Raw genomic sequence first — 26,432 nt, 5'->3', positions numbered from 1 at the left:
AACATGTCTCTCAATCATTCCTGGAATGAGTAGACATAACATCAGTATTCTATTTACAAGTACTGCTTATGCCCTTCTCCCCCAGATTTAAAAAAATGCATTTTATTCCTATCTTGCTAGGTATCAGTATACAAGAAGTCCTTTATGAAAACGAACTTTGCATATTTATTGTAACATTAGACCAATTTTACAGAAGAGGATACCAAACCTGTGATGTTACTGTAACATAATACCTTAGATCAAACAGACCGTAAGTGGCGGCGGCTAGATTCAAACAAAGGTTTGTTGGCAAAGCACATGCTCTGTTTTTTATACCATGGTGCCTGTATTGGCTTTAGGGAAATTAATATTCCATATAGCATTTGGTTAATAAGCAGCATTATTTTTGGAAATTGATTTGTTCTAGGACAAATAAATAGTATACTGTTTTATTAGAATTAGGGATGGAAGCATAGTTTCTAGTCTGCTTAAGTAGTAAGGTATATTTGTAATTTCACTAAGATCAAAAGGAGGTTGGAATACTGTCCTATTTTTGTGATGCTTTGGGATTCCATATGTTAGGGCTCATTACCATTCACTCTGATTTCTTAATGTTTGTTCTTTAAAGAAGCATGAACTAGCTTAAGTCCATATAATGTGGCTCTTATAAAATTCATAGCTGCTTATAGGTCACTAAATGATGCAAAAAGAAATTTTACTTTTTGTTTTTTAAAAGAAATTTTATTTTAAGAAATATAAAATTAAATGTTTTATTAACATTTTTGAGATGGTAGTATGGTAATGGTCAGTAATAGAATTGGCCAAAAATCCTCATGAAGTGTATTTGATTGAAAGATCCAGTATGGAGCTTGAGACACATGGCGGCAAAATTTTATTTATTTATTTATTTATTTATTTATTTATAAGATTTTATTTATTAGAGAGAGAGAGAAAACACGAGTTGGGGGGAGGGGCAGAGGGAGAGGGAGAAGCAGACACCCTGCTGAGCAGGGAGCCTGCCATGGGGCTCAATCCCAGGACCCCAAGATCATGACCTGAGCTGAAAGCAGACGCTTAACCAACTGAGCCACCCAGACGCCCCAGCAAAATTTTTAAAGTTCATTATTTTTCAAAATGAAAATAACCCCTTTCTCTCTAATTAATATTTACACATGACAAGCAGATAAACCAGATATAATAATCCCTACTAACATTTAGGTGAATTTGCTTTTCTCAACGCAGTAGCCAGAATGATCCTTTAAAAAATAAATTGGATCACGTTACTCTTCTGTTCAAAACTCTGTGTCCCTCATTTCACACAATAACATTTTTTAGAATGGCCGTCAATGCCACACATGCTATTACACACCCTCCAGTGTCTTTATTTCTCTTTACCCCTTGCTCACTCCCAGTAACAGTTGCCTTCTCAGTTTTCTAGAACATGCAAGGCATTCTATACCAGTTTCCTCTGCTTACAACATTCTTCTCTCAGATACCTACATAGCTTACTCCTTACCTTCTTTAAGACTTTGCTTAAGTGTCACTTTCTTTTAGGTCTTTCCTTCACTGCTTGTTTAAAATTGTAATTCTCCTCATCTTTAGCTGCTGCTTTCCTTTTAAAAAAGCACTTATTTATTTTAAAAGTTTGTTTGTTTATGTGGGAAAGAGACAGAGAGTGAGAGAGAACACGAGCGGGGTGAGGGGTAGCGGGAGAAGCAGACTCCCCGCTGAGCAGGGAACCCAGTGTGGGCTCCATCCCGGGACTCCAGGATCATGACCCAAGCCAAAGGCAGACGCCCAACTGACTGAGCCACCCAGGTGCCCCAGAAAGCACTTATGACTTCAAAACATATTATATAATTTAAAATTTTTGATTATTATCTGTTTCCTTCTGCAATATTGTAAGCTCCGTACATTAAGGGCAGGGGTTTTTTGGTCATTCACAGGGATTTTCCCCAGTGGTAAAAGACTTGGCTCTCATAGTTGGGTGCTCAGTAAATATTTGTCGGATTTGTTGAATGAAGGAATGTTATTGCTAAGGCAGTTATACATGTTGAATTCAATATGTATGGACTGTGCTGTATAATAGGAACTAAATATTCAAATAAATGGCATTTTGGTTGCATGTCATGAATTGGAAGGCTTTTGGAGGAATAATTTAGTCATTTAAAAAGTTAATATTTTTTTGCTAAGATGCCCATATAAAATGAAGGCATTCAAGATCATTTTATTGAAACTGGTTCATCATTGGGATTTTGAACATTGCCACAGCTGCATGTTTGAATTTGCCCCATCGTTGCCTTTTTTATTCTCACTGTCCTAAAATTTCAAAAGTGGCAGCTTTGGAAAAGAAAATATTGCAAGTGAACAATGTGGTAACTATTTTGGGGGTGGGGGTGGTAATTGTTTTTTAAGAAATGTGTTTAGGCACAGTCACACATTTTGTAGATGAAGAGTGTTGATGGGGCCACAGTGTTTGTGGGAATATGATCTCCAAGTCATTTTTAGGGGTAGAGTTACCAATAATAGCTAGTGCCTTTGGGTTTGGATGTGCTTTGAGTTACAGGAGGCTGTGAAAGGGTGAATGTTAACAAAAGGTTGAATTAAAAAAAAATACTTGGAGTTACTGCCTCACAGTTAAACTGAAAGCCTCACAGTTAATCTGAAAGCCTCACTGAATATTCAGTTTATTCCCTTCTATATAATTTTTATTCATTTTTTAAGCAAAAAAGTTTTGAACATAGATACATTGTAAAACATTATAGTAGGTTCTGTGGAGGAGGATATAAAGGTGATTAATCAGGAGACCATAATCAACAAGTGGATATAGTATGGTGAGACTTCACATAATATCACTTTTATTTCCATTTATGGAAAAACATAGTTAACGGAGCAGGATTAACATGTGTTTTCTGTTCTGGAAAGTGTTCACAAAGCCTCACTAAGACTGTCTGCTAGAAATTTAATAGAGGGGGCTACCTTGGCTTTATGGTAGAATTTGGATATTAATTTCAGTATTTAAGATTATTTTTCTTAAAAAGAAGTACTAGGATCATAGACAATTCTGAGGTAGTTTTGATAGCCTCTTTTTTATGGTCATAGCGTCTTCATAGGCTAAAACAAATGATATCTTGAATATCATATGCATTTTAGGTATGATCTGAAATTTAACTGTGAGTTAATGGTTTATTTTCAGAATCTTCCTTACATGTTACTTTAGTGGCTGTTTCTCAGTTGTGTGGATTGCCTTCTATCATATTAATAATGTCTCTTTAATGCTAACTAAAATCACTTCCCATCAAATTTGATAATGAAACACTTTATTTGTGCTGCTTAATTACAATATTCCTTTGCTTTGTTGTCCTGTGTATTTCATTATTTAACAGGAGGGAACTTCAGTAATTGATACTTGAGGCAGTGAAGCTGATTGGGTGTGTTGACTTAGCCAGAGAGCTAACAAGCCCACAGGGCAACTGCTGCACTTATGTAAATTTACTGTGTGTTTCTAAGGAGACTGTTGATCCAGTGTTTTCATACAGCCCACTTCCGAGATGTCTTCATTATTTGGCTTGTTAAAGCCTTTTTGTATAATGTTAATTTGTTTATCTGTAGCACAGGGGTCTTCATCCTGTTTATTTTCCACCCATCTCTTAAACCATAATCTCTCATAGTAGTCAGCCCTTGGGAGAGATACTCAATTTACCTTCCTTAGTATAGTGGAAAATTGCTTTTCAGACACTTAGAATATAAATATTAAGTATAATTTTCAGAAATTTTTTTTGAACTGAAGTAGTTTATAATTATAGGCGGTGATGTGTTTTCAGGAGAAAGAATTTATGTCTAGGAAAGAAAAGTTGTTTTGTAAAAGAAGGGAATGTTTAAAGTAATACAGAACTAATTGAGTTTTTCTCATCTTTTACAGAGCTTTACAAACTAATATGACTTTTGGGATTTGAGCTTTGTAATATTAAACAAACATTTGTTTTCTATAATTTGAAAATGAATTCTTGGGGGGGAAAGCTAGCCAGTAAATTTTGATTATCAGAATACTTTTTCTATGACCTCAGTTTCAAATGTAAGCTCCTTTTGCTGTCCTTGTCTGTTGTTTATCAATCCTGAAATTATTAGGGTCAAAATAAAATATAATTATTTGAGAGATGTGTGGTTTATTCTGTCTGATGAATAGTCAACCCTTTTTCTGATATAAAACAGGATTTCCAGATATGAAGCTTTAGGATCAAATCTTTTTTCTTGTGTATTCAGTGTAAAAATAAAAATACCCATTCCAACACGTCACTTGATACGATAGTGTTTGCTTTACTTATGTGTAATTTTAGGTATATTCTTTTTTGAAAGCTTTTCCTGTTGCTCTTTAAAGATCTAGTAGAATTATCAGACTTAAATGTTTTTATTTTGAAGACTGCAGTGTTCATCATTTTTTTATTATGACAGTTTATATTATGTGGAAGCATTGAGTGTGACAGTTAAGATGTTATATTAATTTATTTAAGATGTCATATAAATTTAATTATTCTGGTTTTTCTATACTTGAATATTTGATCACATTTTTAGGCTAAATTTTTTTTATAGTTAGAAGTCCAAATGCTAATTCAGTGATTAAGAATAAAGTTTTAAAAAATCTGTTAAGTGAATAGTTTTATTATATTTGATTGATTCATCATTTAACCACGAGAGGAATTAGGCCAACTGCAAAGTTAGGGGACACAGTCCACAGAAGACTACCCTCACTTCTGACACCAGTTATAAGTTCTGGGGGTTTCCAGAACCAACGCTGAGGTCCCATAATTTGCTAGAAGGATTTATGGAACTCACTGAAAGCTGTTACTGATTGTTACAGGGAAAGGATATAGATTTAAGTCAGCCAAGGGAAGAAACACATTAGGCCAAGTCTGGGGAAGTACCAAACAGAGCATCCTTTGTCCTCTCTTTTTTTTTTTTTTTTTTTTTAGATTTTTTTTATTTATTTGCGAGAGAGAGGATGAGAGACAGAGAGCGTGAGAGGGAGAAGGGTCAGAAGGAGAAGCAGACTCCCTGCTGAGCAGGGAGCCCGATGTGGGACTCGATCCCGGGACTCCAGGACCATGACCTGGGTCACCCAACCAACTGAGCCACCCAGGCGCTCCCCTTTGTCCTCTCTTTATGGCATTAGGACACATTATTTTCCCAGCATCAGTGTGTGACAGTACTTAAGGAGTATTGTCAAACAGGGAAGCTCACTTGTGCTTTAGTGATTAAGTATATTTTTGTCGAGAAGCTCCTTTATGTAGGCAGTCGCCCAACCAACTGAGCCACCCAGGCGCTCCCCTTTGTCCTCTCTTTATGGCATTGGGACACATTATTTTCCCAGCATCAGTGTGTGACAGTACTTAAGGAGTATTGTCAAACAGGGAAGCTCACTTGTGCTTTAGTGATTAAGTATATTTTTGTCGAGAAGCTCCTTTATGTAGGCATTATTGATTGCCTTTGAGGCTAATTTCAGTCTTCAAGCATGACTAAAAGCCAGCATCCACTCTAAATCACACTTGATCTTTTTGGTGGGGTCAGTACCTACCCTAAGACTGGCAGTGACCTAAGCCCCCAGGTTTAAAAAGGAAAGTAAAAAGATACTTCTTTAAGGTGTGACCTTCCTGGGGTTTAGATGTTACCTCCCAGAAGGAGGGGGCAAAAGCCACACCTCTCACTGGCAAGGTTAAATTCTTTACTATACAAACTGTGAGCCAAACTCTGAGTAATATTAAAATGAGGTGGTTATGTGCTAATTCTAACAATATTTGAAAGACCCTTATAGAAATAAAAATACTTCTTACTAGTCACTTGTAGTATAGTAGTAACTAGAAGTTACTCTACATTGTTGAGTAAGAACTAGAGATTTCTCGCAGTCTTACTTTACACTCACAAAGGAAAAATTGTTTATTTCACTTCTGAATATTTATTTTGAATAGAATATAAAAGACAAAATACTGCATTCTAAATGAAGTAATAATGTAGCATAATTTAGGATACCAATAAATTGCAAGTAACACTAATATTTAATAATGGGATAGTTAAGTGTGCCATTATAAAATTTTAAGAATCCATTAAAAATAATTATGAAGAATATAACAATGTAGCAAAAGCTTATCAGTTATAAAAGAGTTACAGAGAGGAACATAGATTCATATTATAACTTTGCAAAATGCACTTAAAAATGAATTATAAAAATAAAAAACTAGCTATTTAACATCTGTAGATTTATTCTGAGATAATTGAATGAGTATGCAAAGTTGCTTAATTCAGGATGGGTATAGAGAAAACTTTTACTTCTTTTTTCTCTCTTAACAGATCTTATCAATGTTCTGCAGGAAAAGTCCTAATGCCCAGGGGGATACATAGTTTATTCTTTCTCATTCCCAGAGGTTAATCATAAATGGGACTGTTAGATCTCCTCTGTAATCCTATACAAAGAGGGTTTCAATTTTATTTATTAGAAATGGAGTTTAAGAGTTTGCTACATGAAATATGAAAAGCGTTGCTTTCAGTTTTTCTTTTTTTTAAGAATTTATTTGAGAGAGAGAGAACACGTGCGCGCATGAGCAGCGGGGAGAGGTAGAGGGAGAGTGAGAAGCAGACTCCCCGCTGGGGAGGGAGCCTGATGTGGGACTTGATCCCAGGACCTTGGGATCATGACCAGAGCCAAAGGCAGACGCTTAACCAACTGAGCCACCCAGGAGCCCAGCTGCTTTCAGTTTTTAAGCGTGTTTTATGAAAACCAAGTCTTTTATCAATTTTTTAAATCAGTTTTTTTGTTGTTAGAATGGGGAAGTGACATTTCTTTTTAAAACTTTAAAAAGTTTTCTTTATTGAAAGAATGTTACCTTTCACCTTTTTGATTGTTACCTAGTAATAACTACATTCAATATGTGTAACTTTTGAAAATGACTGAGTAATTAGTCATCAGTGTTTATTGCCAGTGTTTAAGGGATGCCTATGTATTAGAAATTTTAATCCTGATGGGCGCCTGAGTGGCTCAGTCGTTAAGCATCTGCCTTTGGCTCAGGTCATGATCCCAGGGTCCTGGGATCGAGCCCCGCATCGGGCTCCCTGCTCCATGGGAAGCCTGCTTCTTCCTTCCTCTCCCACTCTCTCTGCTTGTGTTCCCTCTTTCGCTGTGTCTCTCTGTCAAATAAATAAATAAAATCTTTTTTAAAAAAAAAGAAAGAAATATTAATCCTCAGAGTGACCCATGAGGATGGGAACCTTTATGATTCTTTTTTATAGATGAGCAAACTGAGCCTTGGGTAGGTTAAATAATATGTAGTATCATACAAAGGTAGATTTAAGGTTGTGGAGCTTGTTCAAACCTAGATATGGTATATTCTATAGAAGACTGTATTTTAAACCACTTTACTATTATGTTTCTGTGTTTATTACAACATCTCTTTATAGTAGTTCTCAGTTGGGGACACATTAGAGCTGTGGAAATATACAGGTTCTGCCTCAGCCTAGATCTGTTGGTTAAGAATCTCTGGGGTGGGACTTTATAAATAGTATTTATTTTATTTATTTTTATTTTTTTGAAGATTTTATTTGTTTTTTTTTTTTTTTAAAGATTTTATTTATTTATTTGAGAGAGAGAATGAGATAGAGAAAGCATGAGAGGGGGGAGGGTCAGAGGGAGAAGCAGACTCCCCGCTGAGCAGGAAGCCCGATGCGGGACTTGATCCCGGGACTCCAGGATCATGACCTGAGCCGAAGGCAGTTGCTTAACCAGCTGAGCCACCCAGGCGCCCAAAGATTTTATTTGTTTGAGAGAGAGTGAGAGAGAGCACAAGAGTGGGATGAGGGGCAGAGGAAGAAGCAGGCTCCCCACTGAGCAGGGAGCCCCATGCAGGAGTCAGTCCCAGGACTTCAGGAACATGACCTGAGCTGAAGGCAGACACTTAACCAACTAAGCCACCCAGGTGCCCCAAATAGTATTTATTTTAAATGGCTGTATGATTGTAATGCATAACCAAGGCAGAGAGCCATTACACGTAATGTACCTGACACTATGCTGTAGACTTTGGGGAATTATAATTGAGTATAAGACACAATAATAGACCTCAAAGTAGCTGAAAAAAAACTTCGCATACATATTTGACAAAATGTGTGATATTGATAGTTATATGTATAGGAAGGATATGTTATGCAAGTGTGCTAATACCCTAAAACATACACATTTTAATGCTGCAAGACAATCACAATTAAGTTCAACCTCTTCATTTTGGGGATAGAAAAGTTTTCAAGGATGTGGTATTATTTATCTGTGATCAGTAGGCAGGAATGGATATGTAGTGAAGGGATAGTGTTTGAGGTGGAAAAATAGCATAAAGAGGCAAGAATAAAGATGATGTGTCTGGGGCAAATTACAGGACAGGAGTGTTACTGTGAGTAGGAGGTACAGGTTAGAAAGAGCTTGTAATAGCCATCCCAGTAAGTTTAGACTTGATTAGGTAAGCAACAGGCAAAAATTTCATATTAATGGTTGGTGATTTCCTGGTTAGGAAACTAGGTAACAGTTTATTAAATGAGATAGAAAGAGAACCGTGAGTAACTCCAAATGGAAACTGAAATGGCATGTGTGCATTAAGAAAACTGCAGACAATTTTATGGATTCTTGGCTGTCAAGCACTGTGGGGCCTGTGTTAACAGTTTGACACCTTTGTTAGATGCATTTCAGGTAATCTCATGTGCCTCCAAGGGAGTGCTTTCCTGAAAGTTTTTGTTGTTGTTTTAAGATTTTATTCATTTGAGAGAGAGCAGGAGAGCAAGTGAGAGTGCACAAGCAGGGGGAGCTGTAGAGGAAGAGGGAGAAGCAGACTCCCCACTGAGCAGGGAGCCCGATGCGGGGCTCGATCCCAGGACCCCAGGATCACAACCTGAGCTGAAGGCAGACGCTTAACCGACTGAGCCACCCAGGCGCCCCTGAAAATTAGTTCTTTGTTAGCTTTTTGATGCTGAAATTCTAGAGTAATAAGAGTTGGTTCCTCGCAGGAGAGGTTGGTTCTTTGGGTGGCGGAAAGGTGTTTTGCACTTTTGGCTGTCTTCTCTTTCTAATGGCTGACTTTCATGACACTGCTTTATTCTTTTTTCCATCAGTCTATCTTTTAAATCCTTTGGTAGAATTCTTACTTGCCTTTCCTTTGAGCTGTTGTATCCCTTTGCATTTTATTTAGGAGAGGCTGTTATATTTTCTTAATTTTTTTGATTTTACAAAGCTCTTATTTGCTCATAATTTAAATTTGTGTAATTTTTCTGGTGTATATTGTCTGCCTTTTGATTCTTTCCTTCCTTTATCTTAGATATAGATTCCCATAAGTAATTTATATGATTGTGTTTTTTTTGTTTTGTTTTGTTTTTGAATGTTGTCTGCCTTTGAAGGGATGCCTTCTGGATCACCATTGTATAGGCATGATCTCTGAGAATTAACTGTAGTAGTTGATATCTCCATCTCTATAATTTTGTCATTTTGACAATGTTATATAAATAAAATTGTAGAACATGTGAATTTTCATTTTGAGAATATGGTCGTTTGAGATTGTTGTGTATGTTTTATTTTAAAGAAATCACCAAACTGTCCAAAGTGGCTATACCGTTCCTGTCAGCCATGTATGAGATCCACCTTCTTCCACATCCTCACCTGCATTTGATACTGTCCCTATTCCTTATTCTAATTGTTCTGATAAGTGTGTGGTGATGTCATAGTCATAGTCGTAAATTTTATTTGAAGTGCTCTCTTTGTTTAAATTTGCATTTCCTTAATGTCTGATGATGTTGAGTATCTTTTCATGTGTGTATAAGCCATTTGTATATCTTTGGAGAAATGTCTTTTCAAATCCTTTTTGCCTATTTTTTACAAATACAAATACATCTTTTTATTACTTAGAGTTTGCAAATACTTTCTCCCGTTCTCCAGCTTTTCATTTTTTTGATGGTATCCTTAAAGTACAGTAGTTTGTTTTTTCTTTAAGTTTTTATTTAAATTCCAGTTAGTTACATACAGTGTAATACTAGTTTCAGGTGTACAATATAGTGATTCAGTACTTCCATACATCACCCTGTGCTCATCACAAGTGCGCTCCTTAATCCCCATCACCATTTATTAAACATGCCCTTCCACCTTCTTCCCTCCTGGTAACCATCCCTTTGTTCTCTATAGTTAAGAGTCTGTTTCTTGGTTTGCCTCTCTCTTTTTTTTTTCCCTTTGCTCATTTGTTTTGTTTCTTAAATTCCACATATGAGTAAAATCATATGGTATTTGTCTTTCTCTGACTGACTTATTTTGCTTTGCATAATACTCTTTAGCTCCATCCATGTCATTGCATGTGGCAAGATTTCTTCTTTTTTTTTTTTTTTAAAGATTTTATTTATTTATTTGACACAGAGAGAGTGAGTAGTGAGACAGAGAGCACAAGCTGGGGGAGCAGCAGGCAGACAGAGGGAGAAGCAGGCTCCCCACTGAGCAAGGAGCCCGATGTGGGGCTCAATCCCAGCACCCTGGGATTGAGCCAAAGGCAGCCACTTAACCAACTGAGCCATCCAGGTGCCTCAAGATTTCATTCTTTTTATGGCTGAGTAATATTCCATTGTGTATATATACCACAACTTCATTATCCATTCATTAATTGATGGACACTTGGGCAGTTTCTGTAATTTGGCCATTGTAGTTAACAGTACTATAAATATTGGGGTGCATGTATCCCTTTGAATTAGTATTTTTTTTATCTTTGGGTAAATGCTCAGTGCTATTGCTGGATTGTAGGGTAGTCCTATTTTTAACTTTTTGAGGAACCTCCATAATGTGTTACACAGTGATTGCACCAGTTTGCATTCCCCCCAACACTGCAAGAGCGTTCCCCTTTCTCCACATCCTTGCCAACACCTTTTGTTTCTCATGTTGTTAATTTAATTTTATTTTATTTTATTATTTTTTAAAAGATTTTATTTATTTATTTGACGGAGAGAGACATAGCGAGAGAGGGAACACAAGCAGGGGGAGTGGGAGAGGGAGAAGCAGACTCCCCACGGAGCAGGGAGCCCGATGTGGGACTCGATCCCAGGACCCTGGGATCATGAACTGAGCCGAAGGCAGTTGCTTAACCGACTGAGCCACCCAGGCGCCCTCATATTGTTAATTTTAGGCATTCTGACAGGTGTGAGGTGATATCTTTTTGTAGTTTGGGTTTGCATTTCTCTCATGATGAGTGATGTTGAGTATGTTTTCATATTGTCTATTGGCTGTCTGTATGTCTTCTTTGAAAAAGTGTCTGTTCATGTCTTCTGCCTTTGTTTTAATTGGATTATTTGTTTTTGGGGTGTTGAGTAGTATCAGTTCTATATATTTTGGATACTAACCCTTTATTGGATATGTCATTTGCAAATACCTTCTCCCATTCCATGGAATGTCTTTTAGTTTTGTTGATTGTTTCCTTTGCTGTGCAGAAACTTTCTATTTTGATGGAGTCCCCATAGTTTATGTTTGCTTTCATCTCCCTTGTCTCAGGAGACCCAGCTAGAAAGAAGTTGCTATGGCTGATGTCAAAGAAGTTAGGATTTTTACAGTTTTTATGGTTTTTATTTTTTCAGGTCTCAAATTTAGGTCTTTAATCCACTTTGACTTTATTTTTGTATGTGGTGTAAGAAAAGTGGTCCAGTTTCATTCTTTTGCATGTTGCTGTCCAATGTGTCATTTAGTTTTTACCATATTTTTGAACTCAATATAAATGCAGTAATATAGTGTATATTCTTTTGTGACTGACTTCTTATGCTTGTGAGATTTATCTATGTTATTGTATGGAGCAGTAGTTCATTTTTATTGCTATATAAATCACTGAATGCATTTACAAAAATCTTTTTTTTTTTTTTAAGATTTTTTATTTATTTATTTGAGAGAGAGAGAATGAGAGAGAGCAAGCACATGAGAGGGGGAGGGTCAGAGGGAGAAGCAGACTCCCTGCCGAGCAGGGAGCCCGATGCGGGACTTAATCCAGGGACTCCAGGATCATGACCTGAACCGAAGGCAGTCACTTAACCAACTGAGCCACCCAGGTGCCCGCATTTACAAAAATCTATCCATTCTGAGAAAGGGGAGCTCTCTTACACTGTTGGTAGGAGTGCAAGCTAGTGCAGCTACTCTGGAAAATAGTGTGGAGGTTCCTCAAAAAGTTGAAAATAGCTACCCTATGACCCAGCAATTGCATTACTAGGTATTTACCCCAAAGATACAAATGTAGTGATCTGAAGGGGCATCTGCATCCCAATGTTTATAGCAGCACCATCCACAATAGCCAAACTATGGAAAGAGCCCAGATGTCCATTGACAGATGAATGGATAAAGAAGATGTGGTATATATATACAATGGAGTATTATGCAGCCATCAAAAAAAAAATGAACTCTTGCCATTTGCAACGATGTGGATGGAACTAGAGGGTAATTATGCTAAGCGAAATAATTCAGTCAGAGAAAGACAGTTATCATATGATTTCACTCCTATGTAGAATTTAAGAAACAAAACAGGAGCATAGGGGAAGGTAGGGAAAAATAAAACAAGACGAAATCAGAGAGGGAGACAAACCATAAGAGACTCTTAATCATAGGAAACAAACCGAGGGTTGCTGGAGGGAGGGGGATAGGGGAGTGGGAGTAACTGGGTGATGGACATTAAGGAGGGCATGTGATGTAATGAGCACTGAGTGTTATATAAGACTGATGAATCACTGAACTGTACCTCTGAAACTAATAATACACTATATATTAATTAATTGAATTTAAATGAAAAAAATTTCTTCATTTACTTAAAAAAAAATCTGTCCATTCTGTCATTGATAACATTTGGCTATTTCCAATTTGGCGAGTAGAAATAATGCTGCTGAGAACATTCTTATATGTTTAGGTTCACATAAGCATGCAGTCTCTTGAGTGTATCCATAGGAGTAGAATACATAAGGATTGTAGGATACTCATATATTCAACTTGAGTATATTCAGTTAGTTTTCCAGAGTTGTGCCAACTTGCACTCCAACTAGCAACATACTAGCTCTGATGCTCCACATTGTTATCAACTCTTGATATTGTCAGTCTTTTTTATTTTTATTTATTTTTTTTAAAGATTTAATTTGTCAAAGAGAAGGAGAGAACATAAGCAGGGGAAGCGGCAGGCAGAGGGAGAAGTAGGCTCCCCACTGAGCAGGGGGCCTAATGTGGGACCCAATCCCAGGACCCTGGGATCATGACCTGAGCCGAAGGCAGATGCTTAACCGACTGAGCCACCCAGCCATCCCTTTTCAGTCTTTTTTAATATCTAGTATTTTATTATGGTTTTAACACTCATCTCTCTGATGACCAGTGGGGTTAAGCATCTTTTCATATGTTTATTGGATATGATATTAGTCATTTAGATATAGGTTAGAAAAATGTTTTTTTCTGGTTCACTTACAGTGTTGGTGGCTGTTGTGAAGCTCTGTGTGTTCTTATTCTGGAAGTCAGGCTGAAAGAGCAGCCCGTCTTTGGAATATGCTCCTATTTCAGAGGGAAAGAGGAAAAAATTATCAGAAACTACTAATATCTTTTGAAGCTTCTGCTTGGATTTATCAAAGTTCATGTCTATTCATATCCCATAGGCCAAAGCATATCACAAAACCGTGCTCAGTGTCAGTGCGTGAGGGAAGTATTCTCTCACAAGAGGCATTGCAAGTCACATCACCATGGATGGGGGTGAAAAATCCTTTCACAGGAGAAGGAGAAAGCACAAATACTCTGGAACAAAAATAAAGTCTACCACTTTGTTAGGTGCCTGTTGAACTCTTGTCTTTTTCTCAGTGATTGCTAATGAGGTTTTTTTTCCTCCTTTTTTCTTTTTCTTAGTAAGTTCTGGATATAAAACTGGGTGGCTCAGGGGCGCCTGGGTGGCTCAGTCATTAAGCGTCTGCCTTCGGCTCAGGTCACGATCCCAGGGTCCTGGGATCGAGCCCCGCGTCGGGCTCCCTGCTCGGCAGGAAGCCTGCTTCTCCTTCTCCCACTCCCCCTGCTTGTGTTCTTTCTCTCGCTTTGTCTCTCTCTGTCAAATAAATAAAATCTTTAAAAAAACAACAACCAAAAAAATGGGTGGCTCAGTTGGTTAAGCGTCTGACTCTTGGTTTCGGCTCAGGTCATGATTTCAGGGTCCTGAGATGGATCCCCACTCAGCGGGCAGTCTGCTTGAGATTCTTTTTCCCTTCCCTCTCCCTCCCCCTTAGCTCTTTCCCTACTCTTGCTTGCGTGCTCTCTCTCAAATAGATAAATAAAATCTTAAAAAATATATATATAAAACTTGTTGGTTATATGTAGTGCAGATATTTTCTCCCACTCTTTAACTTGCCTTTTAAATCTCCTTATGTCTTTTGTTAAATAAAGTTCTTTTTTTTTTTTTAAATTGACATGTAGTGTTAGTTTCAGGTGTGCAACATAATGATTTGATATTGTGTATATTGTAAATAAAATTATTAATTTCAGTGTTGTCTCATTTATCAGTATTTTTCCTTCATAATTGTGCTTTTGTGTCTTGTTGAAGAAATCTTTCCTTACTCCAAAATTATGAAGATACTCTTCTGTTATCTTCTAGAGTCTTTATTGTTTTGCCTTTTACATTTCAGTTTGCAGTCCTCTTAAAATTAGTGCTTAGTTGACATTTTAACATACTTTTGTAAGTCTAGGAAAAAGCTGAAGTGGTTTCAAATTAACTCAGTTTACGTATAGAAACATACTGATATTAAACTCATGTATATGTAGAAAATATATCTATTAGTAACACCTCTTTTACCAAATCCTCAGAGATAAAAACATACTGGACATGTTTAAATTTTTACTGCATTTAAAACTGCAGAAATTCATCTTTCTCCATAGTTGCAGGTAGCCAGTGAACCACAAAGTCTTTCCTATTTCAGATATCATCAGGAAGATAACATACGTTCCTTAAATGAGGCCTTAATCCTGGTCCTTCTCGAAGTTGAGATTTTCATTTTTATTTCATCTTGTGTGCTTACTTAATTTCTTCCTCTTGTCCCAATTTGTCTGTATAAATTTCTAGTGAAGAACCAAGGGGAATAATATCTGGATGTTTAATACAGGAATTGTTTAAATAATTGTATTTCTATTATGCAAACACATTGGTGGTTTGCCTTTCTTTAGCAAAGGCTGAAGTTTCCTACGGTGGTACTTAATACCTAAACATTAAACATCTTTTGGAGAGTTATTACTATTCTAATATTTGTAGGAGAGTTTGGGAATTAAGTTTTATCATCCAGTAGACCAAAATACTTGATCTTAAGAATTGACCAAGTTAAACAAATAGTAACACTTGGAAATTGTTTTTAACTTTGTACATGGCATTTATTGTCCATTGTAAATGTAAATTTTTTAATCTTTGTAATAGATCTTACGTTAAAATGAGAAGGCTTGTCTGAGTTGTCTTTTAGCATTGACAGTTCAGCTTGCAATTTGTCAAACCTTTTTTTTTTTTTTTTTTTAAGATTTTATTTATTTGACAGAGAGACAGCGAGAGAGAGAACACAAGCAGGGGGAATGTGAGAGGGGAAAAGCAGGCTTCCCGCAGAGCAGGGAGCCTGATGGGGGGCTTGATCCCAGGACCCTGGGCTCATGACCTGAACCGAAGGCAGATGCTTATTGACTGAGCCACCAAGGCACCCTCAATTGGTCAAAACTCTTACCTGTAGAAAAGAGTAAATTATTTAAACAGTAGTTGTTTAAGAAATAGTACACATTAAAAATCATTTTGAACATTAGTGAATAAAAAAATCACTGATTATAAAGGATTTGGTCAACATAGAAATAAATTTCATCTTTGTGTTCAACTTTAAAAAAATATATAGGTATCAAGAAGTTGGGATTCTTAGCGGGTACTACACAAGTTATTTGCATATGAGTACTTATAAATAAATATACTAGGGGTGCCTGGGTGGCTCAGTTGGTTAAGTGTCTGCCTTTGGCTCCGGTTATGATCCCAGGGTCCTGGGATTGGGTCCCATGTCCGGGTCCCTGCTCAGTTGGGAGCCGGCTTCTCCTTCTCCCCACCCCACCTTGTGCTCTCTCTCTGACAAATAAATATGAAATCTTTAAAAAAAAAAAAAAAATGTACTACAAAAACTTGACATCTTAATATACTTAAAATATACTAGATATACTTTAAAATAAATTGCAGGAATAGTTTCAGGGTGCAACCCCTAAATGTGGTTTTTGGTACTTCAAATGTAACATCTGAAGATAGGGTTTGTTCAAAAAGGGTTGCAGGACTATGTCCCCTATTATGTGATAGCAGTTTTTGTTTTTTTTTTATAACTAACAACCATGTGGATATGCAGTAATTTTTCGTCTGTAAAATTTACTTCCAACCTTCATTTAGATGTTTTGATTCTTGAGGACTTCCCCTTAAATGCCTTGATATTCAGACAAAGTAATATTATTAACTTTTGATATTTTTAGTAGTAAAGGTGGACCATTATCCAAGACTTGTTTTATTAACATAATACTGCCCTTGCTTTTCAGCGGGGATCTGATGAGCTTCTTTCTTCTGGTGTCATTAACGGACCTTTTACCATGAACAATTCTACTCCCACAGGTGTGTATGGTGAGTTTTCATTTTTTTCAAAATCTAAAATGTTTTCTTTCCATGAGTTTCAAAAAAATTTTTTTACAGTGTTCTTAGTTTGCTCATCTTATAATTTGTTGAAGTCCGTTATTTATAATAGAACTAAAATTTATTGCAGTAAAGTTCACATAAATGAAATTACCAATTGTAGCTCTTAAATTTTAAGAATTAATTTGTATCTAATTTCATAATTACTTTTTTGATTGATGTTCTTTGTGATAAAACTGTCAATAACTTGGTGACCCAGAACAATTGAGTAAAAGAGCTGTATTTAAAAGCTTGTGTTTAATGATGGTTTAGAATAATAGAAATATTAAAATTATAAGATCACATGATTTTTAAAAAATTAGAACATAATTTACATTCCATAAGTTACCACATGGTTTAAAAATAAGTGTTCTTGGGCACCTGGGTGGCTCAGATGGTTAAGCGTCTGCCTTCGGCTCAGGTCATGGTCCTGGGGTCCTGGGATTGAGCCCCACGTCGGGGTCCTGGGATTGAGCCCCACGTCAGGCTCCCTGCTGAGCCAGAGGAGTCTGCTTCTCCCTCTCCCTCTGCCTACTGCTCCCCCTGCTTGTGCTCTCTCTCTAATAAATAAAAAAATCTTTAAAAAAAAATAAAAGTAAGTGTTCTTGAAATTTGGGGACTGTAAAATGAACTGGCAGAGTACAGTACTGGAGGAAGAGTGAGCCGTTAAGAGGCTACTGCTCTGTAGGATATCCCAGTAAGGGATGATAATTTGTACTGTACCACTAGCAGTTGTGATAGAGAGAATGGGAGAATTCACTGAAGGTGAAATTGATGGTAGCTGGTGATTAATTGAATGTTTGAATAAGGGATTCCATTGATGATTTATTTCCAGGTTTTGGACTTAGATAATTGGGTAGATGAATATTGGTGCCATTCATATAGAAAATATAGAAAGAAGTTGGACAACATAGGAGGTTCAGATTTTTATATTTTGAATTTGAGGTTCCTTTGCAACATCCAAATGGAAGTGTTGGATAGTCATTGGGTTCTTCTGGTCTAAACATCAGAAGAGAAATTTGGAAGTTAGTATCATCCACAGTTGAAAAGGCATGTAGAGTGGAGAGTTTCAGAAAAGGTCGGATTTTTATTTTTAAATATTTTACTTATTTATTAGAGAGAGAGAGAAAGAGCACACAATCAGGGGAGAAGGGCAAGCAGGCTCCCCACTGAGCGGGGAGCCCAATGTGGGGCTCCATCCCAGGACCCTGGGATCATGATCTGAGCCAAAGGCAGACGCCCAACCTACTGAGCCACCCAGATGCCTTTGAAGGCCAGATTTTTATCCAAATGTTTTTGGAGTTATAGGGAATAGGAAATGAGTGGACCTCACTTTCCAGACCCTGAGCTACACGGTGTTTGGGAGAGTGAACAGCTTTTATATGAGGACTGTATAAGAGAAGTAGACTAGGTTCAGTTAAGGCAAAAGATGCAATGAAAATTCATTTAAGAGATTAAGAATATATGGGAATTGGTTAACCATGGTACACTGCTCTACAGTACTAAATGGAAAGATTTTGTGGGCAGGACAGCAGCAGAGGATTTGTTGATGTAGAAGTGTGAACAGAATAATATGAGCATGAAACTAAAGCTGTTTTCTCAAACTTGAGCTGGCATCAGAATCACCTGGAGGGCCTGTTAAAGCACAGTTCCTGAGTCCATACCCAGAATTTCTAATAAAGTAGATCTGAGGTGGGTCCTGAGAATTTGTATTTCCACAAGTTCCCGGGTAATGGTGATGTTGCCATTTGAGGAACCATACTTTGAGAAATGCTGTATGAGGAAACAGTAGAATCTGAAGTTTCTAAACCTGATTATCCTCCTGGTCTGGTAGGCTTGTAAGAAAATGTCTGTCCTTAGGGTGCCTGGGTGGCTCAGTTGGTTAAGCATCTGACTCTTGATCTCAGCTCACGCCTTGATTTCGGTGTCATTGAGTTCCAATCTCATGTTGGGCTCCACACTGGGCATGGAGCCTACTTTTAAAAAAAAGTCCTTACTCCTAGACTTACAGTACATCTAGGGTGGGACCCATTATGTTTGCTCTTATTTTAAAAACAGGTCACTTTGTTTGGTCACGTTTATGAACTATCAGGATGGATGACCAGAAAGATTTCATGCTGGTTGATTGATTACTTAGGAAAAGAGAGAAATATGAAATGGGAGTTTAGCTGGCAGCAGCAGTTTGTTCTGTTTTGCTTTTATGTTTTGAATTTCTTATATCCCATTCTGTGTTCAGTGTTTTTCTTCCTGAAGCATATCCTCTTCAGTAGCTGTTTCCGCAAAGCTCTATAAATGGTAACTTCTCAGACTTTGACTAAAAATGTCTATTTCATTATCACTATTCAATGTTAGTTAGCTATTTTGAATTTTAGGTTGACAGTTATTTTCTCTTAACACATTGAAGGTACTGTTCTATTATTCTTTTGGCTTCTGTTATTTAGAAGTCTGTTGTCCGTCTTCGTTATTACTTTGTAGGTAAAATTACTTCTCTTTAGTTATTTTTAAACATTTTTCTCTTTATTTTTGTTCACTGGTTTAACTAGCTATTTGTAGGTATGTATCACAAGTTCTCAACATCCAGGATGCTCACTAAAATAGCTTGGGAAGCTTTGAGGAAAATATAGATACCTTGACCTACCCCGCAGCAATTCTAAAATATCGGGGTTGGGGGGCAGGCAGTGGAGGTCTAGGCAATGTTTTTTGTTTATTTTTAAAGCTTCTTAGTTGACTTACTTTCATTTATCCTGCTTAGGAGTGACCCAGCTCTTCCCAGAACTGCCTCCTCCTGAAACTCCAGTTAGACATGTATAGGACCTTTCCACTCAGGCCTGCATTTGTTTTAACCTCATACATTCATTGTCATGTCTTTCTCCTTAAGGTCCTATATTTTGGATAATTTCCTTAAAATGGTTTTCTGATTGACTCATTCTCTGTTCAGCTTTGTCTAATGTGCTATTTAATCCTTCTATTAAATATTTGCTTATAGTCTAGTGTTTTTCCTTGTGTGAGTCATAATTTTTAGCTGAATTGTTTTTTCTTCTGTGAGAATCTCTAAGGTGTTTTGTGTTTGCTCTGCTAGACTTTCTAAGGTATCACCAGCCCCTAACATGTTCTAATGTATATGTTAATTTATTGCCTTGGAGATTCTTATACCAGAGGAAGAGAAAATTCAGAATCCAAACATTCACATTTTCCCATCAGAATCTGACCAGAGATAGGCTTCTTTTTTAAACACGTTTGAAAAACGAGATTTCTCTTTCTTTTTTTCTTGATGAGAAATTTCTAATTTTAGTTTGCTTTCACTGAGGGGCTTGGCTGTTGACATGACATCGGGAAATTTCACTTTTTTTTTGAGGTCACTTATACAGCAAAAATATTTTTGTGTTATTTGATCTAATATTTGCAAATTTCTCTTAAAGCACTAAAATTTCAAGATTTAGGTGCTCCATTCCTTGACTATAATAAAGATTCCTAGTTGATTTTGAACAAATTTGGGGAGAAAGGTTTTAGGGCTCATTTACAAAAGAGTTTTTAATCCCTTCGTGAGGTAGTTTTTCAAAGATACAGAAATTTTATTTTTTTATTTTTTATTTTTTATTTTTTTAAAGATTTTATTTATTTATTTGAGAGAGAGAATGAGAGCACAAGAGGGAAGGGGGTCAGAGGGAGAAGCAGACCCCCCGCTGAGCAGGGAGCCCGATGCGGGACTCGATCCCGGGACTCCAGGATCATGACCTGAGCCGAAGGCAGTCGCTTAACCAACTGAGCCACCCAGGCGCCCAAGATACAGAAATTTTAAAAATCACATTGATAATGGGTAGGTGAAAGAGCCAGGCATCCTGTTACGCTAAAGGACCTTTATGGTATTCAGTATAATCTTATCACAAAGTTTTTGTGGTTCATTTAATCTAAATGTGGATTTAAAAAATAATTTCTAAAATTTGATGACTATAGTATCTCTGTTAGTAGAATATTGCTTGTTTGGTAAAGGAGTTATGTATGTACCAAACCAATTGCAGGTACACGTCTGCCCCATAGGACTGTCAGAACAGTATTTTTATCATGACACTGTTGCACTAAAACTTCTGTTTGTATTATTACCTCACAAAAAGTTGATCTTTAATGTAGAACTTTTTTTTTTTTTTTGAGAGGGAGGAAGGAGGGGCAGAGGGGGAGAGAGAGAAAGAATCTTAAGCAGGCTCCATGCCCAGCACGGAGCCTGACTTGGTGCTCAGTCTCACGACCCTGAGATCATGACCTGAGCCAAAATTGAGTCAGATGCTTAACAGAGTGAGCCACCCAGACACCCCTTTAATGTAGAACTTTTTTAAAACTCAGTTTTCATTAGTATTAGATATTTTCACTTTTGATAGAATGACTTCCCAGAAGCTTTATTTTTATTCCATTGAAATGATTCAACGTTCAGTCATTATTGGGTAATAACTGATTTTTCACTGTTAGCAGATGATGATAAAACTGATATAATTTAGCTGCTGGCAAAGTTCTATTAATGGGATCAACATATTAACACCTGTTACTTTACACATGGAGAAGAAACTTCTCAAGTTAAATTAATTCAGAATTACACATTTGTGGTTTTACTGCAAAGACATCAAATGGAATTGGTGATAAGCACAGTTGTGCCTTTCCTTCTGGGAACCTGACCTGTGATCTCATGTTTGTAGGTCTTATTTTATATCCTTTGATAATTATGAAAATGTTTTATACGTTTTTTCATGAATTGTATATTTCTCTTTTTAAATTTAATCTTAGGAATTATGGTAGAGACTATTGTGTACCCTAATACTTTTCTGTTTTCTTTAGTGACAACACTAATTTTTAACTGGGCATGTTGCCTCCCAAATTAAACAGCTACTTTTCAGTCTTCCTTATACCTAGGTGTGGTCATGTGTTTAAGTCCTGGCTAATGAGATACAAGTGGAAGTTATAGAAGTTACTTCTGGAACATCTCTACATGGTTGCAATTTTCCTCTTTTATCCTACTGCCTGCGGGAGTTCCAGCTTCCGTCTTAGGTGATGAGGATGAGGGCCGCACCCTAACAGAAAGACAAGTAGAACCTGAGTCACTGAAAACTTTGTATGTCACCATTCCAGATTTGGAATTTCTATAGTTAGACTTTTTACATGAGCAGTGATTTTTTTTTTTTTTAAAGCAGCCTTTATTTGAAATATATTATTTTATGCAGGACTATGATTTCAGATAAAAGTAAACAAATGAGGTGAGCCCTGTAATCATCCTGGCATTTTTTCTGGACTCTATGTAAGATTGGGGGGATCCCAGGCAAACATGGCAGAATTGCTGAGTTAAGAGACAGAGATCCAAGTTTGGGAAGGCTGAGGCAACTGGGAGCTATGGAAGCAGTGTATGGAAAAGAAGGGAGCTCTGTGAGAAAAGTGCTCCAGAAATCTCCTTTTGAATCTGTTGCCAAGTAGTAAGCCACACCTGCCTTACCAATAACAGTACACCAGCTCTAACATAAAGGCTACTCTAAACCTACTCTAACAAAGCTTAAAAACAAGCTCTAAAACAATTGCCTGATCTGAAAGTACCTTTTTTTCCAGAAAAGAATCTGGCACATTAAAGGAATAAAACAAATTCTAGTGCTCACAGTGTTGACTGTTCAACCAAAAATTGCCAAACATGGAAAGAACCACAAACTGTGACCTATAACCAGGAGGAAAATCAGTCAACAGAAAGAGACCTAGATGGGGCACCTGGGTGGCTCAGTCAGTTGAGTGTCCAACTCTTGGTTTCAGTTCAGGTCATGGTCTCAGGGTTGGGAGATCGAACCTCATATTGAGCTCCGCACTCAGAGTGGAGTCTGCTTGGGATTCTTTCCCTCTTCATCTCCCTCCTCGTGTCTTCCTCTGCTCTTGTGCGTGCATGCGCGTGCTTTCGTGCGCTCTCTCCCCCCCACAAATAAATAAATAAAACCTTAAAAAAAGAAAAGAGACCTAGAAGATGGCAGAGATAATGAAATTAGCAGATTTGGACTTTGAAATGGTTATTAAAAGTATGTTTAAGGATTTAAACTATTAGTGTAATAAGGAGAAAAATGGAACTTCTAAAGATAAGAATATGTCTAAAAAACACATGGCATGGCATTAATAGCACATGTTTTCTGTGGAATAAATGATAAGTCAATTTAAAGACAGCAGTGGCGGGAGGCCTGGCTGGCTTAGTTAGTGGAGCACATGACTCTTGATCTCTGGGTTGTGAGTTCGAGCCCCACATTGAGTGGAGAGATTACTTAAAAATAAAATCCTAAATAAATAGATAGATAGATAGAAAGAAAGAAGATGAAAGCACATAGACCAAAAAGGATTGAGAAATAAATGAACAGAGTCTTCAGTAAACTATAGAAAAAAATCAGGTGGTCCAAACATATGTGTAATTCAGGTCCCAGAAAGGAAGATGGGGGCAGGGAAGCATATATACCTGAAGAAATAATGACTGAAAATATTCCAAATATAGTAGAATCTATGAAGCTACATAACTAAGAAGTTCAATGAACCACAAGCAGGATAAATACAGTGAAAATCTCACCAAGGCTCATCATAATCAAATTCTTGAAAACCAGGAATGCAAAACAAATCTTAAAAGTAGCCAGAGGGAAAAAAGCCCCATTTTATTCAGTGGAACAAAGGTAAGAATGATACAAAATTTTTTATCTAAACTGTAAGCAAGAAGACAACAGAGTAACATCTTTAAAGTGCTAAAAATAAATAAATCATCTATATCCATTTAAAGTTTCAAAAATGAAGTTAAAATCAAACTTTCTTTGAGGCATGCAAGAGCCGAGAGCATTTGTCAGTAACAGATGTCTGTTACATGAAATGGTGAAGGAAATTCTTCAGACTTGAGGAAAATGATACCAGGTGGAAACTTGGGTCTGTACAAAATGGTAAATATCCACAAAGTGGATATATGACTTCTCCTTCCTTTTTTTTTTTTTTGGTTTGTTTTGTTTTGTAAATTTAAGATAATTGAAGGAGGATTCTGGGAATAGTGGAGTAAGAAGCACCAGGAATCTGACTCCCTACCTAGACAACAGTTGCACTGACAGACTCTTTCTGTAATTTGGAACTCTGGAATCTATTGAAAGCTTGCAAGTTGTTCCAGAGGAAGACTTAGAAGGTAAATTGTGTTTTATTTTGGTCAATTTCAGCTCTTAGCACAGTAGCAGCCACCTATCCTCTGCTCTTTTTTTTTTTAAGATTTTATTTATTTGGGAGAGAGAGAAAGAGAAAGCACGAGCCGGGGGAGGGAGGTGGGGGACTGGGTGGAGGGGGAGAGGGAGAAGCAGGCTCCCCGATGAGCAGGGAGCCCAATGCGGGGCTCCATCTCAGGACCCTGGGATCATGACTTGAGCCGAAGACAGACACTTAACCGACTGAGCCACCCAGGTGCCCCCAGTAGGTACGTACACGTTCCAGAAGCAGCTTATAAATAGCTTGAGGGAGCCAACATGGTTAGAAATGACCATGTCCTCTTAATTTTCAGGAATCTGTGTTCTGATTGTTAATTGCTTCTTCTGAGCGCACAGTTGCAGACAAAGAGGCAGGCAGCCATTGTCTTTGCATCTCCTCCTATTGTAGCAAACTATCCCCCCTCCTCCTATGACTTCTAGTGAATTCAAAGAGCTGGCACTCTTTCCCTCTCCCTTCATTTTTCCTCTTTCACCCTTTTTGGGAGTGAGATATTAAAAACTAAGACATTAAAAAACAACTGCATCTATAGGGAAAATTAGAAAGTGATAGTACATGCCTGGGAAAAGGCTCAAAAGAAACCAGAGAAGATCTTAAATTTACATAAACCCAAGGCTGATTCTTGGTACAGAGATAGCTTACAACAATCAAAAAACAAAAAACAGTAACAAAAACTTAGAAGACTCTGAAGAAGGGGAAGAATCTGATTTCCAGAGTTACCACAGTCCCAAATTATTTTTTAATAAAGATTTTATTTTATTTTAAAGATTTATTTATTTTAGAGAGAGAGGGAGAGTGTGTGCCGAGTGGGTGGAGGGATAGAGGGATAGAATCTTGAAGCAGACTCCCCATTGAGCACAGAGCCCGATTCAGGGCTCAATCCCATGACCCATGCCTGAGTCAAAACCAAGAAGTCAGATGCTTAACCAACTGAGCTACCCAGGCACCCCAATAAAGATTGCATTTTTAAGTAATCGCTTCAGCCAACATGGGGCTTGAACTTACAGCCCTGAGATCAAGAGTCGGATGCTTCACTGACTGAGCCAGCCGGGTGTTCCACCACAGCCCCAGATTTGTTGAAAAACATGAGTATAAACATCCAAGAAGCTCCAAGTAAGGTGAACTCAAGGAGACCCACATGAGACACATATAATCAAACTTTCCATAGACAAAGAATCTTGAAAGCCAAAAGAGAGAATCAACTCAGCACATACAAGGGATCCTCAATAAGAATATGAGCATGTTTCTCATCAGGAACTTTGGGGGCCAGAAAGCAGTGAGCCTAAAAGAATGAAGATTTAATTTTTTTTTTTAGTCCTGTGTTTGGCAAAACTGTCCTTCAAAAGTGTCTTTGTTTGTGTTTTAGTTTAAATAAATTTGATTTAAAAAAATAAATTAGATCATTTATGTGTAACACACTTGACTCTAAAGTCCAATCACAGATTAAGAAAAAAAAAGAGGGCTGCCTGGCTGTCTCGATTTGTGGAATGTGTGACTTCTGATCTTGGGGTTGTGAGTTCAAGCCCCATTTTCGAGGTAGAGATCCTAAGGGGCACCTGGGTGGCTCAGTTGGTTAAGCATCTGCCTTTGGCTCAGGTCATAATCCCACAGTCCTGGATTGAGCCCCATGTTGGGCTCCCTGCTCATTGGGGAGTCTGCTTCTCCCTCTTCCCCCTGCCCCTCTGCCCCTCCCCCCACTCATGTGCACACGTGCCCTCTCTCTCTCACTCTCAAATAAGTAAAGTCTTAAAAAAGATGTGGTGTGCATACACACACATACATACACATATGGAATGAAATGTTATTCAGCCATAAAAAAAAGAATGAAATATTGCCATTTGCAATGACGTGGATGGTGCTAGAGAGTATTATGCTAAGCAAGATAGAAAACAAGAAATACCATATGATATCCCACCAACAGTGCATGATGGTTCCTTTTTCTGCACATCATCACCAACACCTAGTCTTTCTTGTGTTACTGATTTTAGCCATTCTGACAGGTGTGAGGTGATATCGCATTGTAGTTTTGATTTGCATTTCCCTGATGGTAAGTGATGATGAGCATCTTTTCATCTGTTGACCATCTGCATGTCTTCCTTGGAAGAAATGTCTGTTCATGTCTTCTACTCATTTTTTAATTGGATTATTTTTTTGTTGGGTGTTGAGCTTTATAAGTTCTTTATATATTTTGGATACTAACCCTTTATTGGATATGTCATTTGTAAATAACTTCTCTCATTTCGTAGGTTGTCTTTTAGTTTTGTTGATTGTTTACTTTGCTGTGCAGAAGCTTGATTTTGCCGTAGTACCAATAATTTATTTATTCTTTTGTTTCCCATGCCTCAGTAGACATACCTAGAAAGAATTTGCTACAGCCGATATCCAAGAAGTTACTGTCTGTGTTCTCTTCTAGGATTTTTATGGTTTCAGGCCTCACATTTAGGTCTTTAATCTGTTTTGACTTTATTTTTGTGTGTTGTGAAAGAAAGTGGGCCAGTTTCATCCTTTTGCATG

At 37.4% G+C, this 26,432-nt stretch overlaps 1 protein-coding gene across 13 annotated transcripts in view; it reads left to right on the top strand.

The window, feature by feature from the left end:
- The window catches only part of PTBP3 (polypyrimidine tract binding protein 3), a 127,535-nt gene that overhangs the window by 23,600 nt on the left and 77,503 nt on the right, over nt 1-26,432 (top strand). For 4 of the 13 annotated variants that reach the window (XM_078061599.1, XM_036090933.2, XM_078061609.1 and 1 more), the window contains one exon: nt 16,559-16,640. The exons of 1 other annotated variant lie outside the window; for it this stretch is intronic. In XM_078061599.1, coding sequence (XP_077917725.1) covers nt 16,610-16,640 — 31 coding nt within the window. In that variant the 5' untranslated portion in view covers nt 16,559-16,609. Of the gene's footprint in view, nt 1-16,558; nt 16,641-23,692; nt 23,848-26,432 lie in introns of those variants that run through there. 8 more of the 13 variants (XM_078061603.1, XM_036090939.2, XM_078061602.1 and 5 more) reach the window with 3 other exon arrangements.

The sequence above is a fragment of the Halichoerus grypus genome, chromosome 14, assembly GCF_964656455.1.
Source record: "Halichoerus grypus chromosome 14, mHalGry1.hap1.1, whole genome shotgun sequence".
NCBI lineage: Eukaryota > Metazoa > Chordata > Mammalia > Carnivora > Phocidae > Halichoerus > Halichoerus grypus.
Note: the sequence above shows the minus strand (reverse complement) of the source record. Positions and strands in the feature narration are given on the sequence as shown.